The sequence below is a fragment of the Pimephales promelas genome, chromosome 9, assembly GCF_988280905.1.
Source record: "Pimephales promelas chromosome 9, fPimPro1.hap1.1, whole genome shotgun sequence".
In the NCBI taxonomy this organism is placed as follows: Eukaryota; Metazoa; Chordata; class Actinopteri; order Cypriniformes; family Leuciscidae; genus Pimephales; species Pimephales promelas.
In genome coordinates this window covers 29,440,033-29,464,224 of record NC_142777.1, presented here as the reverse complement: position 1 = coordinate 29,464,224, position 24,192 = coordinate 29,440,033, and the positions used below count along the sequence as shown (strand labels likewise).

The following is a 24,192-nucleotide window of genomic DNA, read 5'->3' as shown; positions in this document are numbered from 1 at the left end:
CCGAGAGAACATGTAAAATGTCTAAATGTAATTTATTTGACGAATTTCCGCCTTGTCCTGTTTAGATTGATATCGCATCCTGTTTAATGCCACACAAGATGACCAGATTCAGTGTCATTTTTCTGTCCTCACTGAAAGCTAAATTCCGTGCATTGCATGAGACACCGAAAATGCTTGATTTTTAATATACATAATAAACGTTTGGGGTCAGTAAGATAAAAAAATAAATAAAAATGAATACTTTTATTCAGCAAGGATGCTTTAAATTTATGAAGACATTTATAATATTACAAAAAATAAAATAAATGCCGTTCTTTTAAACTTTATATTCACCAAATAATCAGACACTTATAATAAATATAATAATCAGAAATCAGACACTTATTTAACCCTAAAACCGTATTCTGGACAAATGAGGGCAAAATAGTTTTGATTTATTTAAAAAAAAATACTTCCGTCTATCTGAGCGGTACAAGACTTGGCTACTTTTCCTAAGTTTGCCTCCAGAACATAATTTTTTTTTGACTCAATTCTACAATGTTAAGTGGGTGAAAAAAACCCTCCTTAATCTTGTATTTGGGTCAAAAATGGGCACCCATAGAAATGAATGGTAAAAACTGCAATTTAGAGCATTCTAAAATGAGCCAAAAAGTCAGCAAAGTCACTTCCTCTTTAGGTTTTAGCTCTAAGAACTTATTGATGATATTTTAATGTAGTTAAAAAAATAAATAAAATAAAACTAGTAATTAATTTACATAGAAAATGTGGTACTTTTTGAAGTAAATAAATGAAAAAATACCCCCAAAATAAAAAAAACATATAATTTAATTATATTTAACATATAATTTTTTTTTTTATAATAAATAAAAGTTAGGCTCACAATTACAGGATTAAGGGCTGTAAAGTGAATACGGTTTGAGGGCTACAATCTTTCTGACCCTAAACCTGTGAACAGTAGTAAAACATATTTTGCACAATATATTTTCTGAACATACAAACATTTGTTGAATACACTGGGTGTTCATGGGAAGCGCTGAGCCAGAATTTTCTCATGATTAAACAGTAAACAGATTTTGCTAGCTGTAAACAAGACATCAAGGTCAATTTTAACGCCCTAACTGCCCATTCAAGAGGACGGGCACAGCAGTGTGCACGCGTTTTGAAGAAGAACGTATTAACAAATGCTGTGCAGATTGGTGAAACATCTCAAAGGTGTTTTAAAAGAGGACATGAAAACCAATGCACCGTATTAAACGGGTTACTCGCTTTTTAAGGCACAAACACTATAGCGGCCAGAAGCAGAGATTTATGATTGTATTTGTAGGGAAATGTTTGCTAAAGTTAGAAATGCATCGGTCTAGACAGGATATAAGCTCTTGGAAGTTTATGGTGCGGAAAACAAAACAGATTATTGCCAAATCATGACTTTGTGTTCAATGAATCCCCAACGGAGAGCCATGCGATCTGTACTGACAAATCCTCCTGATGCCTCCTACAATACTGATCCAGTGCTAATATATCTTGGATAGCCTTGAGGATTCTTCAGGATATAATTAACAGAAAAAAAAAATAAATCATGAGAGAAGAGCTCTTCAGTTGTAAAGTTTATTTCAGTAGTCCTTCATGGCAGTTAAAAGACAAAACACTAAAAAGTTTGCAGTTCCAACATGCTAAACAATCATTTAACAAAAAGACAAAAGAAAAAGATCCAAAAGAAAACAAAAAAGGAAAACACCCAATAGAGACTTCAAAACCATATCAAAGTGCATTTTCATTCTTTAAAGTGACCAACACTAGAGAGATTCAGCGTACGATTAACATTTAGGCTAAACCAAGAACAACTTTTCCACTCATGCAATCAGTCACTTTGACAGACGGGAAATTCGGAAAGCAACAGTCCAAGCCTTTAACCAACGTCACATCATATTTCCAGTGTTCGAGTCGGATGATGACCCACAGAAAAAAGCACAGCTTAAGGAACGAAATGCACAGAGCCATTAATGTTTTCTTGTCGAGTTAAATAAAAGACGTTTCGGCTTGAAGAAGAAGAGTTACACTGAGATCTGAAACTAAATTAAGAACACGTACAGTACATCCATCCAGATAAATAATACTGCAACTGATATGAACTACATAAAGAGAATATTCATCACATAAAAGATAAAAGAGTGCATTGTGCAACATCTCTGGTCAAGCTTTAGCAGAGCTTCATACAAACCGATACATACAGACACGCACACACACACACGCCTGCTGATGTACAGGGCCATGCAATGGCATACAGCTCACCGTTAGTATACCTGGAGTCGTGCAGACGGACGAAACAAGCAGCATCATACAACCGGACAAAGAGGACATCACACACACACACACACACATCCTCATTCAAATCTCTCAAGAACTATTGTAATACAGTTAAACGGACATGCATACCGACGGGACCACAAACTCTCACGCAGTCACGCAGCACACATGCACATGCAGACGACACACGTTGCGCAGACGCACTATACAAAACGTGCTCTCCCACAGGGAGAAGAAAACCAACGCACGAACAAGACAGTTGAAGTCACAGGCGACGTAAGCTCATGAACCACGACCAGTTTCTGAAGGAGAACCACAAAAAAAAGAGGGACGACGTTTTCATTACAAAGCAGATCAGTCCAAAAAAGTCACACTCAGTCCAATATAAAAATACAAATTCACAAAATAACTATACAGACAAAGTTGGATCGATACTGTGTGGGTCTGGCGAAATCCTCCGTTCCTCCTCTATGCGAATGGCACTTATACTTGAGGGATTATCACTGTGTTCTAAGTCAAATAAACATTATGGTGAACGTCTGATGGTCTAAAAGAGATTCACTCGAGGAGCTGGACGCATAAGCGGGGCCGAGGTTCATTACGCTCGCGTAGCAGCCTGATACATCAGTATTTTGGTCTAACGTGCACAACGCTGCCTAGATAGAGACTCGGAAAATATTATCTCACTGGGGGAAAAAAGAGAGTTCCTGTTAGGCACCTTTGTGATCATTGCAGCCGTGTAAGACGTGGAATGCAGAAACGTGTTCAAGAAAGCCATTGAAACGCTGCTAAACTAAAGTAAAAACTAACGCTAAAACGTGCAAGCTAAAAAGGTCTGAAGAATCAGGCACGATAAAGCCAAAATCTAAACAAATCAAAAACTAAATATATTCCCAATAATTGGCTGAAGGCAACAACAAATGTAAGGCCTTGGTACATGAGAGTTAAGATGAATCTAAAAATAAATAAATAATAAAAAACAGTTTTCATTAGTGCAGAAAGCATTTGAGGAGTGTAAAAACAACCGGTTAACCCTTAATTATTATTTCTAAATACATATTGTTTTTAAAAGAGGGACTGCATTCATAATGTTCTTTGAAAGTTTCCAGTGATCTGGGATAGGTCTTTTTTTGTTGTTGTTGATGAAAATAAAATACCGAAACATTAAAAAACCAAAAGGGAGTGTTTATGTGCCATTAATGATTAGGAAGTCACAGTCAAAGACCATTACCACAAAAGTTATCACCACCCCCACCAACACATTTTTGGCTGTAACACTCATAGGAGAGAGGAGAGTCAATTTTTGATGCTCTTCTCCTCTGTTTTACAGATCAGAAACCATACTGACCGCAGGCTGGGCAAAAATATGCTAGCACAGTGCTAGTGTGTGCTGTCGAACATACAACTACAGCACAACAGAACTTGATTTTCTCTTTCTCATACCGCTTCATTTGTCCTATCCGTTGTTGCCCAGGGTGCCCTAGGCTGGCCAAAGTTAAACTGACAGGCTTCCGCTTTCTGTCAGCCTTTAAAAAGTCGAGTGACCGCTGAGAAGGGGCGGGGTCCAGCGAGCCGGAGCTCACCACTCATTGGTCCGCTGCTTGGTGGTGTCATAGGCTCTGATGACCTCAGACTGGGAGAGCACTCCGTTCTCATCCTGTGAGAATGCGTAGCCATCTGTAAACAGGACCCAGAAAACATGCATCAGATAAATACACTCGACTAAACATTCTGCTGGAAATCTTAGGGGACAAGTGATACAAATTAAATCATAATAAAAACATTAAAGCATGAGAAAAAAAAATCTAATTTTGTGTTTCTTTAGCACAAGCCTTCTCTTAAATCATAACCCCAATACCTAGGTGTGCTCTAAAAAAGAAAAAGACAATATTTCTTAACATCACAACTAAATAAATATGACAACTCGCGGTCATATTTTGACGAAGAAAATAAGGTAAATGCGTGCAGAACAGCACAAAAAGTATTTTAAGCGTTTCATTTATATCTCCTTAAATAAATAACAATATAAGGTCTCTATATATCTAAATAATATTATTATCAATTATACAAATATTTTAGGGCTGTCAAATGATTCATCGCATCCGTTTGTGTTTACATAATATATGTGGGTGCACTGTGTATAATTATTTTATATATAAAAATACACACACATGCATGTATATCTAAGAAAAAAATATTATTTATATATAAAATAAATTATATATAAATATAAATCTATATACAGTATACATGAACATATTTCTTAAATATATACAAGCATGTGTGTATTTATACATATAAAATAATTATACACAGTGCACCCACATTATGTAAACACAAACTTTTATTTTGGATGTGATTAATCGCGATTAATCGTTTGACAGCCCTAAAATGTTTATTTATTTTATGTACTATGCAATTATATTAAAAATTATTCGGTGGCTCTGAATTCTCAAAACACCTCAAAATGCTTGCTATGGATGCGAAAAATCCAGAAAACCGAACCTGATCCGAATTTTGTTAATGGCGGATGAAAAATTCGGAGGCATTGTGTAAACGTGATTGACAAACCGTGAGGTTGTATTTTTTTTTCCAATGTGCAAAAAATACCGGACGAGAATTTTGGACTCTAACAGTCTACTCTATTACTCAATTAACACTAATTAAACTTAGTAGACATTTAGGCGCAACATTACTTATAGTCAACAGAATGTGTTAAAGGAACCATCAAAACAAAGGGAAACCAAGAACATAGAAGGAACATTGTCTGTAAACTCATAAAAAAAGAATTCAAGGGCTGTGTGGATTATTCACAGAGTGTCCTGTTGTTGGGAGTCTAATAGGGGGGTCTAATAAGGCCTTACAATGACCTACATAAACTAATGGGACCAAAATGGCTGAAAGTAGTTGTATTGGTCCAAATTAAATGAGGTCTGTTGTCTGCAGGGAGACGCAACAAAAAGACATCAGTATGCAAGACGTCCTCACTGCTTGCTTCCAGAAATAAACAAAAAAATTCAAATCGGTCTCAGAGGGGACCTTGGGAAGTGCTATGGCACTGTGGGTGGGCTGGCTGGGATGATTGGGGTAGTCAATAGTAATTATCTTGGCAGACTCCAAATGGAAGTTGGCAGGAAATAAGACACTGTGAGTGTTGTAATGTCTGATTATTGATTCTACCTAAAAGAATCAACTACTTTTTCGAAGAAGATATGTGGCTTATTTCATCAAATGCGGTCAATGAAGTCTTTGAAGCAAAAAAAAAAAAAAAAAAAAAACTCCAAGTAGAATACACTATCTATTCAAATTCTAGTCATTTTAATTTTGTCACTCATAACTAGCGCTATTGTCTCTAGAGCACTGCACACTGGGATTGGCTCTTTGTTCTATGACTCACCTTATGTCTCAATCGACTCGACCTCTACCTGCTGGCCTGAGGGGGCACATGCAAGAGGCCGAGGAGGGCAATGCATTGAGGGAATGATAGTGGCAAATTGAAATGATTAAACATGACTCTGCCTGTCAATCAAAACACAGCAGCACATGCACAGGTGGAGAATGGGAAAGACGTGATGGACAATGCAGGTTTAATTATGGTGTTAATATGTATTGTTTTTGTTAAGGCAACTGTAATAATGTTTAGCGGTATGAGCTAAAGGGAAGAATGCATATAACGTCAGACTATCAAAGAACGTCCCCCATCCTCACCTAAAAGCAAACACAAAAAAATAGAGCAAATAAAGAGAGGCAACAAACAGAAAAGAAACATGAATGTAAAACCATAAAGAAATGAAAAGGCAAGGGGTTTCAACTGGTTAAGCTTCAGGAGGCAGACTTCACTTTGCACATCATCCACAGTAATAACTGTCTGATACAAAAAGTAAACAATTTAGAATATATATATATATATATATATATATATATATATATATAAATAATAATAATAAAAATATTTATTTATATATATATATTTTTTTACGTATATATTTTTGCCTGATTTTTCTATCCTAAATATGCATGATTGTTTATTCTTAGCTGCATTTTAGGATTTGCCTGACCAGTTGAAAACCACTGAAAGGAAGCACATGGAAAGTGTAGTACAACAGCATATCCAGAGAGAAAATGTTAGTAATGTAATAAGACAGTGTGTGTATGTGTGAACTCTGTGACTGTACATGCATGACCTCATGAATCAGCTTTAATAATCAGTCAGTTTTGGACTGCAATATCCCCAGCAAAATTCTCCAGATTTAACGCGGAAGGCCCATTTTATGAACTGATAAAAGCATGCGATTCGCGTTCCTGTGCCCAAAAACAGCCTGAGGTGGTGCCATCTCACTGTCTAGCTCCAGCTTTGTTTGCAGCTGTTCCTTTCGAGTGATATTATGGCTACATTACTTGGTATCTGCAGCTGTCAAGAACAACCATCCTAAATTTTTAGGGGCTTTGGTTCAGGTTTGTCCTTCAGTAAGTGCCTGCAGTTGCACGTCCATAAACCCTTGCGTGTGAGAGTGAACCTGCATTTTGATGCTGCAGATGGGAATGGAGGGGTGTGTGTGCATCAGTGATTCTGCATGAGTCTGTTTGTGATGTTTGCATTGTGGAGAACATGTTGGCGTGTCTGTGTCCATGTGGCTGTGCGTGGCGGAGCACATGAGTGTCGCTGACGTACGGAGTAGATTCTGCTGCATGGAGTCGGACCGGTACAGACTGACAGTGCTCTTCTTAAAGACGTTCTTCAGGAGCTGGGCTCTCTCGGTCAAACTACAGGGAAGGAAACAAAAGAGAAACACAGACACAGACATTATTATGCGCATAAGTCTAATTTCTCTTCCAACAGAAGAGCGATTGAATTAAAGACAAACTTCCTGCTGGACAGATGTGTCTCCAGTGAGAGGAGACAGAATGAGCCGGGAGAGCAGCCAGTAGGATCGTTTACACTTGGAGGTGATCCCTGCTAAACCGCAATTTTTGCTTGTTCGGTTTTATTAGGAATTCACGAGGAATGGCCCTCACCTCTTCCCATGCACCACAGCTCCTGGATCTTTGGAAAGCGCCTCCAACTCCTGCACCTCATCAACCAGGGTCTTAAAGCACAACCTTTTCATACTGAGGAAAATTGAACACACACAAAAAATGTTTTTATCCATTGAAACGATAGTAAGCATTTTGTAGTAATGTTTAGTGGTATGAGCAAAGGGGTATCAGACTATCACCAAACATCCCCATTTGACCTAAAAGCAAAATATATATTTATTTTGTAGAACATCTGCTTGTGCTTGGCTAGCTTTTAATTCAAGTGCACCTTACACATTTTGCACCATGTATTTTTTTGGCTCTATGAAGCAAAATTATTATTTTTTTAATCCATTTGGAGGCAACAATTTCTTCTTGTTTACCATTTTTAATTTTAGTAATTGCACTCATAATTTTTGTCTGTTTTTTATGCACAAATAGTAAGCATTTTAAATAACACATCAATGCTTTTAACATTTTATACATGAGAAAAATATAGGGTCAACCTCTGGTGACCATATAGGAGGAAGTTAAGGGTTGCATGGCTGGCATTGAAGAAACTCAACTCACACTTTGTAGGCCACATCAAACACCAGAGAGGTGATGGGAATAAAGATCAGACCCATCCAGAATACTCCTGAACTGAACATCATGTCCGCCTGGAAAGAGCACACAGACAGACACATGAGAAAGAGCACCAGACAGAATCTGAGACTGATTTCTAAACCTAAAACCGTTTAGCTGGACCCTCAGAACATCAGTACTACAAAGAGCTCAGCTTTCAACCAACAATCTGACCAAAACTAGATGTATTCTGATGTAACTTTAAAAGTGTATGTGTGACAGATGAGAAAGGAGGAATGGGAGCCAGATGAGAGTGGCAGTCATCTAAAGTACTGATCTCAACTGCTAATGGTACTACCCAGATCACCTTTCTAAAGCCCTGCTCCCAAATGATGACCTGACCTGTCAGAATGCCTTTGCTTCATATGATACATGGGAGGCAGTGGAGTAAGATGTCACCATATTTTTAAAAAGGGCTCATCATACTTGGCTGTGTGTGACTGACAGAAACACACAGACACAAAAAGAAACAACTGACAAGAATTTTTGTCAAGAATGACAACGTAAAGCGATATAAAAACAAATAAACAGTTTGGGGTCAGTACAGTTTAAAAAAAATAAAAAATAATAAATTAATACATTTATTCAGCAAGAACTTATTAAAAGTGATCAAAAGTGAAAGTAAAGAAATTCATAATTTTACAAAAGTAAAGTTAAAGTAATTCAAAACAGTTCAAAGAATCTTTCAAAGCATATGTGTAGCATTATATAATTTCATATATATCCCTATGTTATATAAGCTTTCTTTCAAATTCAAGCGGTTAGCACATATCCTAAATATAAGTAAGCATTTTAGTATAAATAAGGGGGTGAAAATGACATCTTACTTAAATGTGTGTGACAATATGAAATGCATATGAAAGTAAAACTAAAGAAATACTTAATCACTGCATAGATACCAACGCAAATAGTTCAAAGTGCTTAATGTTTCTGCTAAACTATTTTAACCCGGGCTGAGAATAAGTGGTTAGGAAAAAATGTTTTTCAGGCCATTATTAGTGTCATATTAAAAAAAAAAAAAAACAATAGATGAACTCAGGTATGCATAAACAGCACTATCTGTTATCACGGTCAAGATTACCGGATGTTACCATCATAAGTCTTAGAAAGCACTGCATGGTACTAAGTGCAAAACTCAGACACATAAGTCTTCATTACTTGAATCAGTTCATATCTGGAGCAGGATAGATTTCCCAAAAATTCCAAATTGGAACAGAATAAACTTGTTATCTCAAAAATTTCCACAACCAAAACAAATGAATCCTAAACGAGAGCCAAAGCAAGGCAGTCTCAAAACACTCATCTGCCAAAATATACCCATGAATTAAATAAACATGCAGCGAAGAGATTCATCTGTCTTTGACTGGGTGATACCGAGAAAAACAGTGAGGTAATGATATTAAAATCTTCTAAGACATCAATCTATCCGATAATTATAAAACATCTTAACACAAACATCCAAACTGAACAGTGTGAAAGCCAGTGAGCAGGCAAGGAAACTGGGGAGAGAGACAGAGAGAGAGAGAGAGAGAGAGAGAGAGAGAGAGAGAGAGAGAGAGAGAGAGAGAGAGAGAGAGAGAGAAGAAAGGGTTCTCTGTGGTTCCACTGAATCTGATTCACAAGACAGGGATATTCTGGCGTAGGCTACTGGGGTGTGAGATGCAGTCGTTTGCGCTTATCCTGTTTGCTTTGGCCCAGCTGTGTTGAAAATACCTGTCATTAAATGTCAAAGAGCACCGATCCGCCCCCTTGCAATGCTACTCAACATACGTGGTTGTGCCACTTGTTTAAACTCGGCGCTCCAAGACAAATCATCTTCCTGTAATCTAAACCAGTAAAGGACCTAGCACAAAGCCGAGAGGCACACCTGCCTGCAGCAATCTAAACCAAAGTTTCAGGTGTTCCCAAATTAGCTAATCTACTCACTATTACAGGAAAATAGACTTTGATGTCAAACAAAACATCAGGGAGGCAGGAAATCTCAAATGACTGGAAATCAAAATGGCTTCCTCTACCCTATTAATGTCATCTTTGACCCTGAATGAAACAAGTGTTCGGTGTTGCCAAGAGGAATTAGAGAAAATTGTGCACGGGTGAAAAGATATTCATGTCGTGCTGAAATCCAACAGTCCCAGAGGTATAACATGTAATTTTCTCTTTGATAATAGCAGTTTAATCATTTTCATTCGAGGCCAATGCGTTGAACAAACAGACACGATCTGAGGGGCTCAAAGACATTAACTATATAAGTAAAAGGTCAAACTTCCTGTTAAGTTGTGTGTTATAAATACTATTAAAAATCAACAAATACATTCATTATACCACTAATTTTACAATTTAAAATGATAAAGTCAATATTTTCATGCAGTATATTGGTTTTCTTCAACAATTTCTATGGAACAAGTAGAATAAATTCTGGAACAAATACAATAAATCCAGCTTGGTTTTGGGATCGTGCACTGCAGGCCGTAGGTGTATTTTTAGGACAGAATAATAAACCGCAGTGGCCTAGTCTCGACTGGCAGTCAAGGGTGTCCGCGTCGACTATTTTGACAGGACATCGACTCCCTCTGTGTCGGCCGGACAAATTCTCAAACAAACATGCCCACATCATGCAACTTCGCTGTTGGAAAACCCCAGTTTAAGCTGGTAACTGTGTTACATGTAGTTTCTATGAGGCCATTAGCAAGCCATGTTAAAAAAAGCAGTTTAAATTGGAAGGACTTTGTTTTTAGCTGGTCCAAGCTGGTAGACCATCTAGGACCAGCAACAAATCCAATGCTTCAAAACTATTAAACAGTTAAAAAATTATGCTCAATTGTGCAAAGATATGCACACTCACACACAAAAGTTCCCATCCTTTGCCAAAAGCAATCAAAGCACTGAATTAGTTCTCCAAAGCTGGCATTTGTGCAATTTGAAGGGATTTGACTACAGCCATCAAAGGTACCACTGAATGGGATTAGACGATAATGTTACCCTGTAGGATTTGGCCATATTGTAACTGGAACTTGGACAAGAACTGATGCTAAATGGGAATCAGACAAAAACAAACTCATTATAAGCACACACTGTAAATAAGTTGACATGTACACAAATCTTCATTAAATTGCTTTGTCAAAAGTACACACTAACAGACCATTTAAAATCTTCAATCAGGTCTTTCAAAACCTGAAAGCAAACGTTGACAGATTCTATTAGCGCTTAAAACAGGGGAACTGAATCTGGCTGTTTATCATTCAGACCCACGTGGTGACTTCCTCTGGTGATTGACGGGATGGATTAACAATGCCTGGGTGCACTAATCAGTGGTGCAGTGAAACAGCAGAGTTTGGCTGCTCATGCCGGCCAGTGATAATGTTGGCCGAAGAATGTTAATACCATCCATTGTGATGGTAAATATGAGATGAGAACAATTCAGACATGGTCATTCACCCTCAGCCTGGCCCTTTGGCTTTAGGGACTTAATACTAACGCCTGCGCCAAGCCGGCTTTATCCACGTTCACACACACAAAGTCATGTGCAAGAAGAATACAGAATGTTTTGGCCTTTTCTCCCAAAAAAAATAAATATTCCACTTGCAATTAATTCAAAAATGCTTTTAATATAAGCCAAGTCAGTCAAAACGTCTATTGTCAACTTGTGTATATAAACAACCGAATTGCAAATGTTTTATCAATGTTCCTCTGGACGGTTTGTGGTTTTGAATGTGTAGAGCAAAGTCCCGATGGACCAGATGGTGAAATACACGCCTGGATTCCCATCTAAATGTTTGTGGTATTTGAAAGAGAGAGAGAGAGAGAGAGAGAGAGAGAGAGAGAGAGAGAGAGAGAGAGAGAGAGAGAGAGAGAGAAAGAGCGAGAAGAAAAGCAAGAAAGAGATATCTAATTCCAATAGGGCCTGCAAATACACCAATTCTTGGCTGCTGTCATCTCAAAGCATAAGAGATGGAAGTATTTACATCAGAAGGTCTTTGAGAGTCCAGTATGGAAAACAATCTAATATCCTATCACCCCCATGTTCCACTCTCAGCATGGAACAATCACCATGGACTGAGGGAAATTTAGGAAAAAAAATCAGAAAATACAAGGAACTTAAATAAACAAGTGTGTAGAAAATTAGTCACTCGGTTGGGGAAAACCATTTATTCACAACACACACACACACACACACACACACACACACAAACACACACACACACACACACGTTGGGTTTTACAGGGATTTTCCATTGACAATGATTTTTTTTTTTTACTGTACAAACTATATTCTTAGCCTGGCATACCAGATCTACATCAATATGTTAGGTCTGGGAACTCATCATTGACAGGGCTCAATCCGATGGGCGGGATAAACGGTTGTCTTTCAAATTCTCTCAGCACGCAATTGGATAGCGCTACAACCAATCAGAGCAACGAAGAAGGTGACGGCTGAGTCCCATGTGTTTTCCCACCAGCGGAGCAAGTTGATGTATTAAACTTTTAACGTATCTAGTCGGCAAAACTCAGCACACATCTTTAAAAAAAATGACTCAAGTGCTATTCTTTGTTCTGGTTTCAAAGAAAAGCTTAAGTTCAAATTCAAAAGCCGAATCGAAAGACAGCTGTTCGCCAGCAGCAGACATTTTTTGTTTTCAAGTAGCAGTGAACCGTCGCAACTCTGACGTCATTATGTTAAGCCCGCCCGCCAACTCTAGACACGATGTGATTGGCCTGACCAGAGTTTGGTTTTTCCAGCTAAAACGTCTATGGAGAGTTGCTAGACCACACTGGCTGCGAAATAATTTTTGCTGCCGCTAGGGTGCGTCTAGATTTCTAGGCTAGTATATTCTATCCCCTGGCCCTAAACCTACCTATCACAGAAAACTCTTTAAAAATTTTTTAAAGACATCATTCTGTATGATTTATAAGTTGTTTTCCTCATTCGGAGCAAACAATTTCCCCACAAGGTCAAAAACTACTGGACATTTGGTATTCCCCACAACATAGGGTTAACCAGGACCCAATTTAATTTAAACCAGGATCTAATTTATACCTGGAAATAAACAGCAACTTCTAGGACTCCTATGGAAAAAAATGTAAAATCAATTTATGACATAAAAGGATAAAGAACATTTTATATACTATTTCTAGGTCTCTATAATTAAATAAGCAAATCTGTGGCATCAGATCAGATCATGTGAACTCATTTTAGATATTCTTACTTCCATTGTATCATAAGATGCTATTTGGATCATATCAAATCATGCTGGGAAAAAAAAAAAGTCTTATGCAAACTTGTGGATGCATCTTGAGTGCCACTGTTATTAAAGCAACAGAGGCAAACCAAAAAAAAAAGTCATTCTGAAATTCAAAAATATAATATAATTTTGTAATGAAAAATAATTTAATTTAGGGAGGAAATGACTAAAAATAATTATATAATGTATAAATGTGTTTCTTTTGGGCCCTAGTAAATATAATGATAATGACATGAACATGAAGTTTCAAAAAGAGAAGACGGGCTCACACACACATACACACTGTTTCCAGTAAGCAGTGTAACAAGAGCAGCAGTAGTTTTTTGATAGGGAGAGAGAGGCTCTAAAGGTGAAATCTCGTACATCAAAGAGAGTGGAACAAGATGAATGGCCTGTCTCACACAGATACCAGGTGCACTTGAATAAAACAGACCTGTCTGCTGCATTCAATGGAAGAATGGAGAGGAATGCACCACAGAACCCCTTCAATGCAGCTACATCTAACGGTTACATCACGTCTCTGCCACCTATAGATTATTTTATGCATCGTTGTAGGGCTTGTTTTATCCGCTGCGACTTTCTTTAGAGTGTTATCTAAATCCTGCATGCCTTTGGATGCCGAATGTTATGTGCATCTATTCAGAAATGCATTCATGACATGGCTGGCTGAATGTGTGTGTGTTTTTAACAGGTGTGTGAAAAGAGAAGAGCTTTGTAATGGCAGGGGAGATGATAGTTGGTTAATCGGTAGGCTCTTGATGTCGAGCACAGTATCTTAAGTTGACTTGAGTGGGACATGGTGTGATAAGATCTGAACTGCTGCGGCAGAGTATATTGTTAACATTCATTATTTGAGGATGTACAGCAACTCGATTCTACTAAACTGACAATAAAGTGCAGCCTGGACACATGAGATGCTGTCAATGATGTCATGAACGGTGCAAAAAACACGTCCCACACTTTCATGGTTTCTCTCGGTCTCTGGGCAGCACTTTTTTATCAGTTTCAACAAAAAAATATTTAACAGCATAACTATTTTTTTATTTTTATATTGATTTTGGAAGGATCTTGTGACACTGAAGACTGGGATAATGATACTGAAAAATCAGCTTTGTCATCACAGGAATAAATTACTGTATGGATAAAAATACAATTCAAATAGAAAACGGGTATGTTAAACTGTAAAAATGCATTCCACAATATTAAATGTCTTTTGCATTGCTGGTCAAATAAATGCAGCCTTGGTGAAAATTCTTTCAAAAACATTTAAAAAAATCCTATTGGCCCCAAATTTCTGAACGATACTATACCATAATAATTGATACATATACTATGGTAATTTTATGGCTCCATGGCACTTCAAAACAATGTCCAAATAATGATGTGTGAGTGTGGCAATTCAGCTAAATAGGTTTAACAGTGTGACATGTCATTTATTGATTTTTCGATTTCTTAGTCTCTCTCTTCAGCGAGTAGTGGCCACAGTCAGAGATGGCTGTGAGGTGGCCCAGGGTTCAGGTCTGTTCAGGTGCGCCCTCTCTCAGGTGTCCCCCATGCTCTGCTTTAGTGCTGTTGCTATGGTTCCCCTCGGCATTGAGTTACCCTGAGCCTCTGGGGTCTGATCTACTCTACTACCCTACATGTAGAGTGAAAGAGCTGATAAAAGAGCCCACTTGACTGGCCATTCAGGACGGGTGTGCAGGACACACGTGAGAGGAAGAGGCTACTGTTTCACAAAGCCAGATGCTGGGATAATTTTTTTTTTTCTTTTGGGAGTATGTAGAAAACAGCAACAACGTGTGCGAACAGAGTGCTCTCATATTGATGTCCAGATTGTAAATAAATAACAAAAATCAACAAAACCCATACAAAAACACATAAGTGTTCAGTCTGGAATCCAGGACTCTTTTCTCACACAAGCTGATGTTGATGTTTTCATACTGCTCTTCCTCACAGGTGACACAAATAGGGCTTATTAGACCCCATTAGGAGATTATGAGGTGAGAAAAGAGCCGAGACCTGTGGTGCCCCGAGGCCTGACGGAGGTGTAGAGTTTCCTGAGTCCTGCTCCCCCTAATGAACACACACAAACTCTTAATGCTCAGATTATAGCACAGATAGTGTAGAGCCCCAGGCCAGAGAGAGGGTGGTCTGTGCGTGTTTTAAATCACCTGACACATCCAAGAACCCCAGGGGTGAGGATGGGCTGTGTGTGTGTGTGTTTTTTTTTTATTTATTTTTTTTTTAGCTCAGCTGTATTTAGAATAAAACAAACTAATAATAATAAATATATATACATAATAAATAAATACGTAACGAAAGTGCAAAGAAAAAAGTTGTTCATAAAAATAATCAAATAACTACATTCAAATTACTTAGTCAAATTATAATCAATTTAATATAATCCTTAAAAGCAACACACAAAGCATCAATACAGATTTATTTGTTAGATTTAAATTATTGAGATTAAAATGTGTGTCTGCTTCTTAACTTGCAGTACTTTTTTTAGTTGTTACTGTAAATGCATCCCAATAATTTGCTAAAACCTACTAAAGGCTGTGATATACTTCAAGTAAAGATACTTGATTTTAAGCTAGCTTGATTTTATGTATTTATTATTGAGTGACGAGAGTGCGCACAAAAAAAGGGGATATTAAAAAACATTCACTTCTGTTCAAAAGTTTGAAGTTTTTTTTTAATGGTGCATTTATTTGAGCAAAACCACAGTAAAAACAGTAAAATTGTAAAATATTATTACAGTATTAATATATATATATATATATATATATATATATATATATATAATACATAATTTATTCCTGTGATGGCAAAGATGAATTTTCAGCATCATTACTCCAGTCAACAGCGTCACACAGTCCTGATTGGTTCTCAGGAAGCATTTATTTTTTATCAATTTTGAAAACAGAGAAGTGATAATTAATATTTTTGTGGAAACCTTTGCAAGTTTTTTCAGCATTCTTTCTTAGATGAATTTTTAAGAGTAGGTTTGTAGAGTTTTTGTTGTCACTTGTACTGTAACTGTAAGGACTTACCTCTCCTGACATATCCGGGGCAAGAGGAATCAGAGGCCAGAGAGAGGAGTAGATGCCAAAGAAGACTACCCACAATCCAATGCTACCCCAGATGGCAATGTGGCTGAACTAGAAGTCAGAAAAGATTAGAGAAAACACTCGAGTTGAGGAGAGACATCACTCTGCTGATATTAATGCCTGATACTCAAGACAGAACAAAACCTCATTTGAGTGATGCATTATAATTTGAAACGAGTAACATACATAACAAAAACCTTTAACACACACATGCTAAATCACATGTGTGCACATATGGGAGCATGTTACACCCATGTGTTTTTGTTTAATCACATGATCAGTAAGCATTTGAGGCTTGAAATTTGCACATGTGAAACATTGGTACCACATGTGAATGTTCCAAAACCACACAAACATGTGATTTTGAGAAAATTACACTCGCAAAATAAAGTGAAAAAGACCTTTCCGCATCTGAATCGTGCACATTTTTCACATGCACAAGGCCAGATTGTAAAGGCGAGTACATTTGGTTAAAAAAGTTCAAATTCAACATGCAAATACTGCATTACGATGACATCATTGCTTTTGATTACATTTTATGCTGAGTTTTTGGCTCGCAAGAACTGTAATAATAGTAATACAATATCTAATAGTAATACAATTTCAGCACTGCACTATAACTGAATATCTGAATAAAATGTTTTCATTAGCGATGCAACATGACATCATCCTTGAATTCTCTGAACTTTTCCATGACATCAGCTGCAGAAGAAAAGGGTGGCTGAGAGGAGTGAGAAGGGGTGGAGGACCGTGTTTCTACTGATGGATGGACAATGAAGTGAAAGGAAATGGGAGGACACAGTGAAATGGGACACAAAAGAGAGAGAGGCATGGAAAGAGTCATCCAAACGCTCACCATGGTCCAGGACGACGTCTCCAGCCCAGCCTTCAGACACACCGTGATCACAACAAACTGTGTGAGAGAGAGACATGTTCTTATCTGAGTTTGCATACACACAGAAACAGATTAGATTATAAAGACCCAAGACCTAATGAGAGACAGTCGGTTGACAGGAACTTCCAAACAGTGAGCATAAATAGTTGGCAAAAAGAGAGTGAAAATCATCAGTGCAGCCAGACTCAGCACAGAAGGAACATTTCACAGCAGGACAACCGGGACAAAGTGTCGGGCGACGGGCAGGACACAGACAGTGCTTTGTGAGGATCTGAGGGCCAAAATGCACTTACTGTATAAACCATGTTGCCTAAGAGGAGATAGTCTGGTGTCTTTCCGTTTCCAAAGACGGTATCTGTGAGGAGAATCAACAAGAAAGCTTTTAGAGTGAAGGATCACATGCTAACACACATACGTACATACACAGGTCAGAGGGACGGTGCTAGATAATACTCCATCAAGATGTTGAGCTCAAGAGGGCTCTAACGCACATGTTTAAAGACAAGAATACCAGGACAAAGACTGTTTACATTGAAAGAAACCACCCAAAAAGAATTAAAGCAAAAACATTATGCTACAAATTCTGTTGATGGCGTGTTTTTTCTTTAACATTGGTTACAATTTTTTTATTTGAATTCTCTTCAAAGCTTTTATGCACATCGAGGGTCAGATCAATGGTCTAGTTGAATTCACTCTTTCTCTCCATTTCCCATACTGAGTGGCAAAAGACCAAAAAAGCTTTTATGTAAGTTTAATCTGTACCAACAAGCTTGTAACAAAGCATCCTTCTCACATGACACACCTGTGCTCCAATGGTCATGTGAATAAAAGGTAATGGCGGGTGTTAAAAGAGCTGATGACAGCCGTATACAGAGGTTTTCGAGAGGATTTCCCCAAACCATTGAGGATTAATTGACCGTATAGATAAGCTTGGTTTTCTCGAGTTTTCAGGATGATAGTTTTTGGCTCGTGCTAACTGCTTCAGCAAACATTTCCGATTAAATAGTAAAGGTTGCCTAAAATCTGGGAAACTCGTACGCAAAAGTGCACACATGCCAGTGTGGTTTAGTGCAGGAGCATTAGTCAACTTTGATTGAAAGTTCTTTGATTCCGCTCCGGATGATCCAAAACCATCAGCACTCTGGCACAACGAAACACAACGGACACCACATGTGGATCAGGAAGGTGTGTGTATGTGTGTGTGGTGCTGACAGACTGTCAGTCAGAGAGAGTCTCCTGTGCTTTGTTTAAAGAGCAGGTCTGATTCTGACTGTGTGGTCCTGCAGTCAGCCAGATATTTGTGCTGACACACACACTCGGTTCACATACTTGACACTCATTTATGCATGCTTACACTTACGAAGACATGTAAAGACCATAGAGCAATTTATTAAACTATACAAAAAAAAGAGAGAGAATGGTCTCATTATTTACTGTCAAGCTTTGAAATGACATAAAAAAAAAAAAAAAAAACACCATATATGTAGTCCATATGACTTGAAAGCTACAATCCAAGTCTTTAAAAGTGTATGATATATTTGGGTAAATTTAAACACCAAAAATACAAGTCAATGACTGAAAAATCACAATATCTGTCCTTGCTCTCTTTTGCACATTAGCAAGAGGAATAGTGATTTTTGAGTCATTCTGTTGAGTTGAAATTTTAAATTAAATAAGCGGATCAATTTCACAAAACTTATGAATGATTTGTTCACAATCCAGACTGATTTAGTTCTCAAGTTTAACAAGCATCCTTTATTGAAGCCTCACTTATTTTGGAAATAGGCTCCCTCAGAGTAACAGTTGAGTTTTACCGTTTTCAAATCCATTGAGCCGATTTTCTGATATTTCGAAGAATATCTGTAACCAGACAGTTTCTGGTCTTATTGACTTTCATAGTAGGAGCAAAATATACTATGGAAGTCAATGAGACCAGAAACTGTCTGGTTACTGATATTCTTCTAAATATCAAAATATCGGCTGAATACATTAGAAAACGGTAAAACCCAACAGTTTAACTCTGGGGGAGTGGTAAAATGAGCCTATTTCCCACAAAAAAAATTGGAGTATCCCTTTAACAGACCCATCCCTCATTCCCATTCATTACAGTATATTAATAAAGTTATCAGAATATTTTTTTAAAACCACTGCCATTAACTATTGCTGACGGAGTATGTGGATATGGAGAAAGTGTGTGTGTGTGTGTATATAGGAGCGAATGATCTGAGATATTCATGGTGGCCAATGAGAAGCAATTAAGCTGAAGCGAGAGTAGGCCAGTCTTTCACTATGACACCCACTGACCTAAAAACAAAAAAACAAAACTAAAAGTAGTGTGTGTGTGTGTGTGTGCTTACCATGTTGGAAGGCCTTGAGGGGGAACCAGAAGAGAATGACTGAGTGAAACAGGCCGTTCAGACAATGAGCCCAGAAGACCTGCAGCAGAGTGGAGGAGGAAAAAAAAAAGAGAGGCATGAGAAAGATGATGGCCACCCTAACCCTGTCGGTGACCCCTGACCCTGGGCCTTTGTGCACTCTCAGCGCTAGGCTAAGTGGAAGGTTTGTCAGGCCTCCCTGCTCAATGGCTACCCCGCTGACAGACACTTTGTATATCCTGTGAGTGTGGAGAGACCAAGAAAGAGGGAGAGGAAGGCAAGCCAACTATATGAGAGATGTCAGTAAGGGGTGTTTTTCCGCCATCCCTTCTTTTTCCCAGCAGTTAGTTGCCTCATCGAATTTCTTAAAAAAAAAAAAAAAACCCAAATCCTCATGGATCATTTTAGTACAAACACAGACAAGTTTAAGAAATTAAGATGTATGAGTGTGTCGCTACAGTGCATGGTTATTTGGGAGCATGGAAAAACTATCGCTTACACAGGTACGACATGAAGTCTTTGAGTGTCCGCGTCTGTATACATGGGCGTGTGGACTTTGGATGTGCCATTTAAACAAATATCCTTCTCCAAAACCGCCTTGTTTTGAATTTACATTATGCAAAGACAAGGCCAATCAAAACACTAATGGGCGATGTAGCATGAAACAGCAGTGAAATGAAATCAGGCACGTCACAGGTCTAGTTTCCAAACCCTGTATTTCCCCCCCAGCATTGCTCTTTTCACCTCTGCAAAGACTGAGACTGTTCACTGCCCAGAGACACAACAGATTACCACTATATTTATAAGTAAAACAGCATAATATTTGTTCTGAAAGTCAACGGAATTAAAAGGTCAATTTCTTTTTAACATTAATTCACTAAAAAATAAATAAAAATACATTTCTCCATATGATTTTTACATTTTATTGTAATAAATGTAATAAACAAAATTTGCATGGCAGTGAGGTCCAATTTATGAATTAATTCATCCTTTTAACTGGTTATTTTCTAATTAAAATAAAAATGATTCACAGTTGCTAAAAAGGAATAGTTTTTTTTAAATCGTTAACGGTATCACTTTATTTTGGTCTCTCTCTTTTAAACATTGTTGACTATTAGTAACTTTGCAACTACATGTCAACGGACTGCCGTTAGAGTTTTTTTCAGACTGTCTGCTTCAAATCTGCTAACTCTTTATTGTGATGCTCCTCCAACAGACAATCTACTGACTATATGTAACTTGCAAGTACATGTCAACTTATTCTAACCCTACGAACTACTAAAACTCTTATTAAAGTTAGTAGACATGTAGGTGCAACATTACTTAGTTAACAGAATATATTGATTACCAAAAACCAGGACACTCGGCCCGGCAAACAGATACTCAAATGATACTCAAAGTTTACTCCAAGAAGACTAATTAATTTCAATAAATTTAAAGTAAGCTATGGATAGAAAATGGTTATATTACAAGACACAAATTCAGATAGGCTTCTCAGAGGTTATGCAACATGTTTTATTATGACAGGTTTCAAAAATAATGAATGAAATAATGATAGAAATAATGTCTCTTCTGTATTAGAAAAATAAATATATAAATACTAAGCAACTAAAAGAAATACCACCAAATTGAACAAAAATAGCTCTCACAAACTTACAAAAACGAACTAACAAAATATATTTATATCTTTAGTTTTCTTCCTCTTTATCCTGTTTTTCTTCCTCATCCTCCTCGTTTGCCCATCTATATTTTGCTGTAGATCTGATCTTTGAAATTTTCAGCATTTTATAAAAACAACCATGAAAACAGGACATGTCCTGGGAAAACAGGACTGTTGGTCACCCTATGTTAAAGGGACCATCAAAATAAAGTGAAACTGTGTCAACTTCTACACTAATGTCCCTCCAACACTATTATTTCTATGACTAAGGACTCCCATATAATAGATTTCTGCGAGGAAACTATGCGAGAAACCAACACAAATTTCATTTTTAAGTGATGAACTATAATTTTAAAATCACTGTAAAGTAGAAGCAGCATTTAATAGAATGTAATTTTGTATTAACAAATGTTAAATAAACAATCCTGTGGACAAATGAGAACGTTAACAAGTTACTCAAACAAAATCAAATCTCTCACACACTTCATTCAAAACTATGAGATCTGTAAATCTCCTGTGCTTTTCCAGCGGCCATTACTTCACTGTCACTAGGTGGTAACCCAAAGTCTAGCAGAAATGTACTGATTAAAAATACAGAATTTGAAAATCTGTACGTTAACACTCAGTTTCTTTGCGCTAACACCACTACCACAAGTTTTTCCAAAGCTAACAGTGTGTGGAGGCCATGAAATCTCTTGAGGGGGATGGGATGAAGAGAAATGAAAGAAAATAGAGAGAGTGAGAAAAAAAAAAAAAGAAATACCCTGAGATTGTCTTGTTCCGTGTTGTTTCACAGAGGCCCTGTACGACCTCTTGGCCTCCATGCCCTGACCCTCTCACCTCCGGTATCGGCAAAACAAAGCTCAGGGCCCTGGCCCGCAGACAGTCGGGCCGTTCCTACACCCACAGAAGGTCACTTGTGGCACACCCCTCCTATTCTTTAGAATTAGTGGTGTTTGCCAAGGTCATACTTAAGTTTTTCTCATAGTAAGCAATAAACATCAATGCACACACACACACACATAATAAAATCGTGGTGAGCTAACGCAGATACATTTTCAGGCAAAAAAAGGTCAACAGTGTTGTGATGCATGAAGCACAAACAAAGCGGCTTTCTATCAACAAGTCCGAATTCTCATTAACAATTTGTTGCAAAAATTACGTGGCAAAAATCCAGTTTGCGTGGAATCCAAGCGGCAACATTCTAATCTAAAAGATGAAGCCTACCCGGAAGTGCGATAAACTGCAATACATCTCAAATCCGCTAGAGGCCGGTCCCAAAAGGGAGCAAATATCCATAAACGTCATGTTATGATGTCTGTTTTCACAGCATAAATTCATATGTTTACAGTTTGGTCCCATGGACTTTTATTGTAATCTTCAATATGTTCCGTGTGCCTGACAACTGTGAGGGGGGTTAATTTTTTTCTAATTCGTTAGTTTAGATCATATTTAGATATAAAACGTATGACAAATAAGGGCGGTTAACTTTGATTGACAGCTGATAACGGGCTGCGCCGAGTGAATTTGACGTCTTGGCCATGACACATCATACCACCTCTGTATCCTTTCTGAAACTTTTGTATTTTTCCAAGATTTTCCAGTATGGCGCCGCCCATACCCCCCATAAACAGCTTCAAACCCATTCTTCAGAGAGTCTATGGGTGACGTCACAGACGCTTTGTCCATATTTTTTACAGTCTATGGTGGAATCCTATTGAAATGACAGGATTTTGGCCACAAAAAAGTGCTGTAAATGTGACCACACCTTTACATTAAAAGTGGGACTTGAGAATACTTTTGTTCTTCTGACCTAGCAACCACCTAGAACATTCATTCAAGAAATTAAAAAATCAATCAGAACACCTTAGCAACCACATAGCAATGCCCAAGCAAACAATCCCAAACAAAACACGGTCCAAGTAACATGGGGAACAACCTGTTCTCCCTCGCCCAGTACATTACACACACAGTCCTGCAATGAATGCTAATGAAATCAATAAACGTTCATAATCGTTTGTCACAGGGAGGCCCCAAACTCCTCCGTTTCTAAGCATGTTCCTAAGAATGTAGGTGTGAATGGCCGTCTGTCCTGCCTGAAGCTAAGCGCTGCGTTCTGTGTGACAGCTTAATTGCTTAAACTAGCATGAAAGGATAAACTTTATTTTACGGCAACTATTGCCAAACGCCCTAATAAGCCTTCTCCAACTATGTTGGGCTACAAATAATGCCGGACGGGGATGGAATGAAAGAGAGAAAGAGGATGGAGAACGCAGTGCATTGAATGAGTGCAATAACAGCCATCCAGGGGTCTCCGAGGGGCTTTGCCGTTATTAGGGAGACTTTAGTAATTCAAAGTGAAAAGGGACACTGTGGGTAAAAAACCTAAATATTTAACATCCTTTCAGTTCCTCCCCAAACTAATACATGATCTTCTCTCTCTGCTTCCACAGAGACTTGGGCTACGTTCACAGTGCATTCACGTTCATACAGATGCTATTGTAAGTTTCTGTGTGAACGAGACATTTCGAGACAAGTCATTCGCAAAAACTGACCTTGACTAACAAATAAAGTGTCTGTTCTGTACACAGATGACATAGAAATCTGAAACAGGGAAGGCGGACATGTCTAATGTTTCCAATAAAATCTACATGAACACTTCTATTTGTAAATCAGATTTTTACTTAAATATATAAATAGGAAAGAATTGTATATTTTATTGTATATTATAGTCTTTGAAATTAAAGCTTTTTCCCTTTTGAACAATTAAAGTAAGAATTATGGTGTTTGTGTTACAAATGGCCAGTAAATCTGTCTCTCGCTCTCTCTCCCTCCTGACCCCAGGGGCTGTGTTGTGTGTAATCCGTGACAGTGTGGTGGTAAATGGGTCTCCACGCCTGTGGAGCAGTGCTGTGAGGTGACACCAGCGCAGACATGCCGGGCTGAAGACCAGACAGCTTTATTAACA

General features: G+C 37.9%; 1 protein-coding gene across 5 annotated transcripts in view; it reads right to left on the bottom strand.

Annotated features, from left to right (window-relative positions):
* Positions 1 to 1,591: 1,591 nt before the first annotated feature.
* Positions 1,592 to 24,192, bottom strand: part of atp8a1 (ATPase phospholipid transporting 8A1) — a 157,538-nt gene continuing 134,937 nt past the window's right edge. For 3 of the 5 annotated variants that reach the window (XM_089134960.1, XM_089134961.1, XM_089134959.1), the window contains 8 exons: positions 19,547 to 19,625; positions 17,483 to 17,544; positions 17,151 to 17,207; positions 16,238 to 16,345; positions 7,891 to 7,979; positions 7,321 to 7,413; positions 6,977 to 7,068; positions 1,592 to 3,981 (listed from right to left, as the gene is read on the bottom strand). In XM_089134960.1, the coding sequence (XP_088991086.1) occupies positions 3,884 to 3,981; positions 6,977 to 7,068; positions 7,321 to 7,413; positions 7,891 to 7,979; positions 16,238 to 16,345; positions 17,151 to 17,207; positions 17,483 to 17,544; positions 19,547 to 19,625 (678 nt within the window). In that variant the 3' untranslated portion in view covers positions 1,592 to 3,883. Of the gene's footprint in view, positions 3,982 to 6,282; positions 7,069 to 7,320; positions 7,414 to 7,890; positions 7,980 to 16,237; positions 16,346 to 17,150; positions 17,208 to 17,482; positions 17,545 to 19,546; positions 19,626 to 24,192 lie in introns of those variants that run through there. The other 2 variants (XM_089134958.1, XM_089134957.1) reach the window with 1 other exon arrangement.